This window comes from Orycteropus afer, unplaced genomic scaffold (genome assembly GCF_000298275.1).
Source record: "Orycteropus afer afer isolate SDZICR_OR568_19922 unplaced genomic scaffold, OryAfe1.0 scaffold00259, whole genome shotgun sequence".
Classification (NCBI taxonomy): Eukaryota; Metazoa; Chordata; class Mammalia; order Tubulidentata; family Orycteropodidae; genus Orycteropus; species Orycteropus afer.
The window spans coordinates 2,073,512-2,082,425 of NW_006921846.1; the positions used below are offsets into that span (position 1 = coordinate 2,073,512).

An 8,914-nucleotide genomic window follows, 5' to 3' on the forward strand; every position below is an offset into this window, starting at 1 on the left:
CTGTCTTTTTACAGTAATGGGCTCATACAGTACTTGTGTTTCTGCAGTTGACTTATTTCACTCAGCATAATGTCCTCCAGGTTCATCCACATTGTGAGATGATTCATGTATCCCTCATTGTTCTTTAATGTAACAAAGCATTCCATTTATGCATGTACCGTAATTTGGTTATCCACTCATCCATTGATGGGCAATTAGGTTGTTTCCATCTCTTTGCTATAGTGAATTTTGCTGTGATGAACATAGGTGTACATATGTCTGTCCGTGTCCTGTCTTTCATGTCTTTAGGATATATTTCTAGTAATGGAATTGCTAGGTCAAATGGTACTTCTATTTTCAGTTTTTTAAGGAGATCCCATACCATTTGCCACAATGGTCGTACCATTTTATAATCCCACCAGCAGTGAACAAGAGTTCGAATCTCTCTGCAACCTTGCCAGCATTTGTTACTATCTGATCTGTTGAACTTTGCTATTATTGCTGGGGTGAGATGATATCTCATTGTTGTTTTGATTGGCATCTTTCTAGTGATTAATGTTCATGAGCAATTTCTCATGTGTTTATTGCCTGCCTGTATATCTTCTTTGGTGAAGTGTCTGTTCAAGTCTTTTGCCCATTTGTGAGTTGGGTTATTTGTTCTTTTTGGTGTTGAGGTGTTGAAGTTTTCTATAGCTTTTGGAGATAGGTCCTTTATCAGTTTGTCATAGGTAAATATTTTCCTGGAATAGTAATTTTGCAAAACTTTTGTCTCTTGTGGCTTTTTTACTGGGAGATAGCTCTTAGAACTATATTTTCATTTTCCTGTACATTATTTAAGGATCTCTGGTGGCACAGTAGGAGCTCTCATAGCGTAGTGCCTAAGGCATTTGACTGCTAACAAGAAGGCTGGTGGTTCAAACCACCAGCCACTCTTTGGAAGGAAGGTTGAGCAATCTACATCTGTAGTAGATATCACCTCTGAAACCCAAGGAGGGGTTGTTATGAGTCGGATATGACTCGGTGGCAGTGGTGGGTTAGGTGGCATAGTGGGTAAGGCACGTGGCTGTCAACCAGAAGGTCAGTAGTTCAAACATACCAGCTGCTGTGTGGGAGGAAAGTGAGGCAATCTACTTCCATAAAGATTTAAAGCCTGGGAAACTCAATGGGGGTCGCTCTGAGTTGGAACAGACTCGATGGCAGTGGTTTTTTTTTTTTTTTTTTAATTCATTATTTGGAAGTTGCCTTTCTTGTGATGATTCCATGTTCCCACAAATACTGCATTTTCAGGCACCCTACATTGTGTGCACTGTCAAGGGATCTAGAAGGTGCAGAGTCCAGAGGGACATATGAGTCCAACTAATCTTATTGCCTGTGAATCCACAGGGACATGTGCATCCCACATAATATGTATCTTAACCTGTTTTTCCTAACAAAAATTCAAACATTCTCCTTGATTCAGCATGCCTTCCATTAATGTTATCAACAAACAATCCAAAGCAGAAAACACCTGGGTCATGAAAGGGTTAAACGTTTACCATTTGAGAAAATAAAGAGGCTCTTAAAAGTCCTATAGAGATAAAAATTATTAATAGGATAAATAAAAATAAATGCTTCATTTGCTCATTGTCTACACATTATAGTAAGCCATTTACAATGTGCCTAGGCTCTCTGCTAAATACAGAACATACAAAGATATGTAAGAACCAGATCCTGCCTTCAAGGAGTTCATATTCTAAACATACTGATTGCCGAGAAATAATACTCAACACTCATATTAATGAATATTTTTTTCTCTTTATGGGAGGTATTTAGTATCTGAAATCTCTAAAAGAAACACGTGTGTCAACAGAGGAAATAGTTTATGTTAATAAATTCAAAAGTTGGTATTATTTAGAAGCTGATGTGTACAATGTGTATGTAGCACAAGCTATCTCCCTACTGGAAAGACATGACATACAGATACGTAATTTTTAAATAAACAGTTCAGGTTAGTAGATGGCTGAGTGCCAACATAAATACTTTATGGGAGGGAAAATCACAAGGCTAGAAATAATGGTGGGGGTGGTGGAAGTAGCAAAACTTCAGAGAGGATGTGCTTTGGTTTTTCTTGCCTTCATGGTTCAAAAATTTCTCTAGAAAGGGCCATATTATCATATTTGTTTTAAAGAGTGTAAAGTTGTCCCCCCCCCCACATGGAAGTTTCAAGTTGTGGGCAGTCAAGTACTGGATGTGCTGAAGTAACATTTGGATGCTCCACGGTCTTGATAAATTACGATGATAGATTTAGTTTTGAAAGTATCACTAAATACTTCATTTTCCTCACTTGACAAGTCTCTGTAATAAGCCCCTTATCAACTTGGGAGAAACAACTATACTTTCCCAGCATATTTTCATTGATTCCATAAGGTTTGGCACCTGGATTTGCATTAAAATGCAAAAAGATGATTTATTTTTGTATCAGATCATGTATTTAGACTCCACTCTCCTCCATTCATTTTCTTGTGTTGTTGTTGTTGTTATGTGCCATCGAGTCAGACCCGACTCATAGTGACCCCTCCTTGGGTTTCTGAGGCGGTATCACTACGGAAGTAGATTGCCCCAAGCTTCCTTTCCAGGAGTGGCTGGTGGGTTTGAACTGCCAGCTTTCTGGTTAGTAGTCAGATGCCTTAGGCACTACACCACCAGAGTTCCCCATTTTCTTGTAGTTATGTACAATTACTGTGAAATAAATTTAAAGTACTGTAATTAAATTAAATTAATGGAATTCATTTAATTCTGAAATTAAATTTGGGCATCTATTTTATAAAAATTTTATGTTCTATTGTTTTCTCAGTGATTGTAGTAAAACACAGTCACCTGAATTCAGAGACATCACTAGGTGATTTTTGTTTTTTGTTTGTTGTCTTTTACTTCAACGATTTCTAAATAATTAGTTTTAATGCCTTGTCCAGTAGTTTTTAAAAAATTATTTTTTCAACTTAGACTTAAACTCTTTACGTCTCAAATTTCTCCAGGAAACCAAATATATACTGAGCTTATTTTCTCAATACGAGGCTGGAAGTGGAGAATGTTCTGATACATATGCACCAATTGCATGTATAAATACGTGTTCCAGGGGTGGGGTAAAGGGGAAACAAAAGAAACAATTGCTAAGCAAGGAGAGAAGCAGAATTATTGAGTTAATTGATAATACTGGCTAGTGTGTGGAGTAGCGTAGAACCATGCTAAAATAAATGAAAACCCAATAATAGAAATTTTCAGATATTATTTTACTCAATCTGACATATTACATGGTCATGTATTTTGTTGAAATATATGTTGGACAAATATTTGTACCTTTTATAAATACATAGAGGAACTAATTTTAGAAGTATTTATTCATAACCAAAATACAAATTATTTAGTTTGTTCCTTCAGTATTGTTATCTTCCTGTTACATGATTATCTTACCTGTTTGAATGCATTTTCATTTTAATTTTTGATAAATTGTTTCTAATGAATGGAATCAAAATTGTAATTATTAATGCAATGCAGTCTAATATTTAGCTTTGTTTTTTCACATTTTACTTTTACAGGGAATTTTTTTCTGGTCCGTGGTGACATTTCACAGACCTACTTATGGTACCATCAAATACCCTGACTGGGGCATTGCTATAGGCTGGTGTATGATTATTTTCTGCATTATTTGGATTCCAATTATGGCTACCATAAAAATAATTCAGGCTAAAGGAAACATCTTTCAAGTAAGTACATTCAAATTAAATTAAAAGTTAATTATTTTAATGTTATGTAAAATAATTATGATCAAAATGATTACTCTACTTATATGGTAGTAGTGAGATTATGACCGTGACAGAAAATTCATCACACTCACCTCTAAACTATTTCTATACCTGATACCACCATCTGTTACTATGTAAACAACAGTGTATTACATATATTTATATGTCTTATGTCTAGACTATACTAGACTATGAGCTTCTTGAGAAAGGAGTGTGGTCTTGCTTGTTGCTATATCTTCAGGTCTCAGCACAGTGCTTAGCACATAATAGCTATGATATCTATACTTGCACTAACTTGTCCATGAAGAGGAAACAAGACAAATGACCTTTGAGTTTTATGTCTGTCACCCTCACTTTTAAAACCTCATCTGGTTATAATACAGTCCTTATAGTGTGTTTGGAGCCCCTGGGTGGAAATGCTTGACTTGCTTGATGTAAAAAATGCAAGGTTGCTGGAAGCCAAACAACAGATAGACCTATAAGGTGAACAGTAGTATCAGGAGGGTATGCATGCATTAGAACAATGAAGCATATGAGAGCAAGAGGACAGCATTTGCCCAGGGACAGAGCTAGGAAGGAGGGGGAGGGGATGAGAAGGAAGGATCAAAGGAAAGGGTGGGCATAGAGAGGAGGTGGGAAGAATGCTGTTACAGTGTGGGGATTGCAGCAAATCTCACAAAAGACAATGGGTATAGATTCTTGAATGGAAAACCAAGTGCTCTGTAAACTTTCACCCAAATCCTAATTAAAAAAAAAAGAAAGAAAGAAAGAAAGGCTGGCGGTATGAGTCCACTCAGAGGCACTATGGGAGAAAAGCCTGTAATCTATTTCTGAAAAACCAGCCATTGAAAACCCTATGGAGTTCTCTTCATTAGTGTAAAGGAACCCGACTGATACTTGTATGTTGATTTTGTGCCCTCCCACTTTGCTGAATCTCTCAATTTGTTCCAGTTATTTTCCTGCTGAGTCTGTGGGATTTTCCTACTGTAAGATTATATCATCTGCAGATAGAGATAGTTTAACTTCTTTGCCAATTTGGATGCCATTTATTTCCCTTTCTTGCATTATTGTTCTGGCTAGGACTTCCAAAACAGTACTGAATAGGAGTAGTGATAAAAGGCATTCTTGTCTAGTATCCATTCGTAAGGGGAATGCTTTCAGCCTCTTTGCATTGAGACTGTTGTTGGCTGCTCGTTTTGTATATATGCTCTGAATTATGTTGAGGAATTTTCCTTCTATTCTTATTTTATTCAGCATTTTTATCAGGAATGGGTGTTGGCTTTTGTCAAATGCCCTTTTTGCATCTATGGATACGATCATGATTGTTTGTCTAATGTTGAACCATCCTTGCATACCCTTTACAATAACCACCCAAAAGATGCAATTCTTAGGAATAAATGTAACCAGAGTTACAAAAGACAATGGGTATAGATTCTGGGTATAGAAAACTGCAAAACACTAGTATAAGAAATCAAGAGACCTACATAAATTGGAAGAATAAGCCATGCTCACGGATAGGAAGATTTAACATTGTGAAAATGTCAGTACTACCTAAGCAATCTACAGATATAGTGCAATCTAATCTGGATCCCATCATCGTTCTTTAGAGATGGAAAAACTAATCATCAACTTTATATGGATAGGAAAGGGACCCTGGGTAAGTAAAGTACTACTAAAAAGGAAGAACAAAGTAGGAGGCCTTACACTTCCTGATCTCAAAACCTACTACACAGCTATAGTAGTCAAAACAGTCTGGTACTGGTTCAATGAGACGTATAGACCCTAGAATTAAATCCATCCACCTATGGACAGCTGATCTGGGACAAAATGCTGAAACTCATTAAATGGGGAAGAGATAGTCTCTTTAACAAATGGTGCAAAACTGGATATCCATTTTCAGACAAATGAAACGGACCTATATTTCACACCATATACAAAAATGAACTCAAGATGGATCAAAGACCTAAATGCAAAACCTAAAACTACAAAGACCATCAAAGAAAAAATAGGGAGAAACTTCAATACACTATCAAATGTAACTAAAAATGCACAAACTCCAGAAGACAAAATAGATGACTGGGTTTCCTAAAAATTAGACACTTATGTGCATCAAAAGATTTCACCAAAAGAGTAGAAAGATAACCCACAGACTGGGAAAAAAAATTGGCAATGACATATCAGACAAGGGGCTACTCTCTAAAATTTATAGAAAATATCAACACCTCAACAACAAAAGACAAACAATACAATTAAAAATAGGCAAAGGCTATGAAGAGATACTTCACCAAAGAAGACATTCAGGCGGCTAACAACATGAAAAAATGCCATTAGCCACTAAAAAAAACAAACCAAACTCACTGCCATTGAGTCAATTCTAACTCACAGTGATCCCCATTAAGTTTTCAAGGCAGTAAATCCTTACAGAAGTTGATTGCCCAGTCTTGCTTCTGCAGAGTGGCTGGTGGCTTTGAACCATCAACCTTCTGGTTAGCAGTCATCAACCTTCTGCTTAGCAGTCACTGTGCTACCAGAGCTGGGGAAGGCAATATACAATAAAGGGGTTATCTGTTGTATAGACTACCTGTTAAATTTTAAAATGTGAGATTTATATATTTATTATAGGTTGCTTCAAAATGACTGGCATCAAAATAGCACATCTTCCATAGTTGCTGGCAAATACTAGATGCCTAATAAATGTTTTTGAATGATAGAAAATGAAAAATAAAAATAATAACACTTGTGGCATTAAAAAGAAATCCCCATGGAGCACAGTACTCCTCTGTCACCATGAGTCAGAATCAACTTGACAGCAACTGGTCAATAGTGTGTTTAGACTGGAAAATGTCTGATAAATTACCTTGAACCCAGTCTGGACTTTGGTCATATGTATTCCATGGAGGCCCAGGGGAATGAAGTTACTTATGACATTACATTAGGGTATTATCAAGGTAGCCTTGGGAGTGTTGGATTTTAAATAAGTTCTCAAGCCCATCCAAGACTGTACCTGAGTCAATGCTTTGACCCTGAAGCTCCTTTTCTTTTGTTCTTGAAAACATTCCCAGGTACACACTGGTTTAGATTCTCACTTAACTCATCCTTAGGCCAGAGTGAAGCTGTTGCTCTGAGCTCACATACCTTCTTTTGATATCCTTTGCATACTCAGATATTTTGAATACAATTCTATTAACATACTCAGATATTTTGAATACAGTTCTATTAACATACTCAGATATTTTGAATACAGTTCTATTAACATACTCAGATATTTTGAATACAATTCTATTAACATACTCAGATATTTTGAATACAATTCTATTAACAGTTAAAATTTGATTATATAGTCGTCCCTCGATATTGGTTGGTTGAATCTGCAGATGTGGAAACTGGAAACAGGGCCAACTGTTATTTGTTTCTTAGTAGATTGTGCATTATTAATTTAGATGATCACTTTTCTAGACTTCCTATTTCATTTTGGTTAAGATAAAGATTTAAAATAAAATCATACTTTGATTATTTACAGAGTGTAGCACTTAAATTATAAGACAAGCATTTTTGTTTTTGCTTTTCAGCGCATTGCAAGTTGCTGCAGACCAGCGTCTAATTGGGGTCCGTACCTGGAACAACATCGTGGGGAGAGATATAAAGGGATGGTAGATCCTACGAAAGAAACTGACCATGAAATACCTACTGTTAGTGGCAGTAGAAAACCAGAATGAGATATATTTTTAAAATACGTGGTTGTGTAATGTGATTTTTTTTGAACAGAACAATTATTTATTTGTATGCTGAATAGAAAAATGTATATATTGTGTTCATAATAATATGGTAGACTTTTTTTCCCCATTTAAGCCAGAGTATAATATAAAAATGTGAATCTATTCATGTTTAGCAATGTGTTTATTATAATTCCTTTGAGATGATCTACCTGGATCATATACACATACACACAGCTGTTTCTGTTTCACAATAACATGTTTGTAAGTATTACTTAAATGTTTTTCTAATATATTAAAGGCTGTTTTGAGTTGGTTGTTTAGAAAGTGGTTTTATTCTTTCTCTTACACTAGCTTTGAAGATATTATTTGCTTATATTTTAATATACTGATTTATTTTCCACAAAGCTAGGGGAAAAAGAAACCAGTGCATGATAAAGAAAAGCGTTACAAACTGAAGACCTGACAATGAGAAATCCCATACACTTGAAAAAAGAACTGTACACAGAATACAAAGAGTGTAGATTAATACTTTTGATACACGTATTTTAAAAGTTTATGCTTTTATTACCGATTACTTTTTCTATGTGACCTTAGTGGTTATATTCTTTATTTACAAAGAGTGAAATAAGGCGGAAAAATTAAGTCAGTAAATGATAAATCCAGAAAACAGAATCCAGAAGCTTTGAATACTTCTTTCTCCATATAATGTCTTCCCCTTTCAGGTTATATTTGGAAGAAAATTGTGACTCACCTACTTTCTATTGTATTTTACAAAATTCTGGGAAGTTCATTATGCTCTCTAAAATCTAGGTATCATTCCAAAAGACTATGAACCAAAATGCTAATGAGGAAATGGATTTAATCAAGTCTAACATTACAGTATTGTAATTATCATTAATAGGGCAAGTAGAGTGATTTTTGTCTTATTTAAATAAGTTACTACTCATAGATGATATCTTATTTATATACTTATAGGGATTATTTGTCAAGAATGCCATAAGCCAAGTCAGAAAGTCCTGTGTCCCAGTTTCCTTACCAATGAGAATGAAGATTACATCACTAATAGGTTTATGCACTGATTATATATCATTGACAGTTGGCATAAATGTCCCAGCCTAGGATTATGAACACTACCTAAATATGTAAGGAACTTGTCAGCAATTCTTAAGTTCTTAACCTGGACTTCAAGGAACATATATGATACTGAAATTATTTTCTGTGTGTATGCATACGTTTATTTTTCTAGAGAGAGTCCATAGTATTCATCAGAGTATCAAAGGGATTTCTGACCCAAGAAAATTTAAGAACCACATACACTACTGCTGGCTTTTTATGTTTGGCAAATGAGTAGCAATAAAAGGAATGACTTTAAACCTTGCTTTCTTACATATTTTAAATTCCCTTTCCTCTTCTTTTTGGTTGAAGATTAAAATATTA

General features: G+C 35.2%; 1 protein-coding gene across 1 annotated transcript in view; it reads left to right on the top strand.

Moving 5' to 3' along the window:
• SLC6A14 (solute carrier family 6 member 14) overlaps positions 1–7,477 on the top strand; it is a 34,378-nt gene extending 26,901 nt beyond the window's left edge. The window contains exons 11-13 of the mRNA XM_007949992.1: positions 1,792–1,942; positions 3,526–3,722; positions 7,331–7,477. Of these exons, the coding sequence (XP_007948183.1) occupies positions 1,792–1,942; positions 3,526–3,722; positions 7,331–7,477 (495 nt within the window). The remainder of the gene's footprint in view (positions 1–1,791; positions 1,943–3,525; positions 3,723–7,330) is intronic.
• Positions 7,478–8,914: the final 1,437 nt, after the last annotated feature.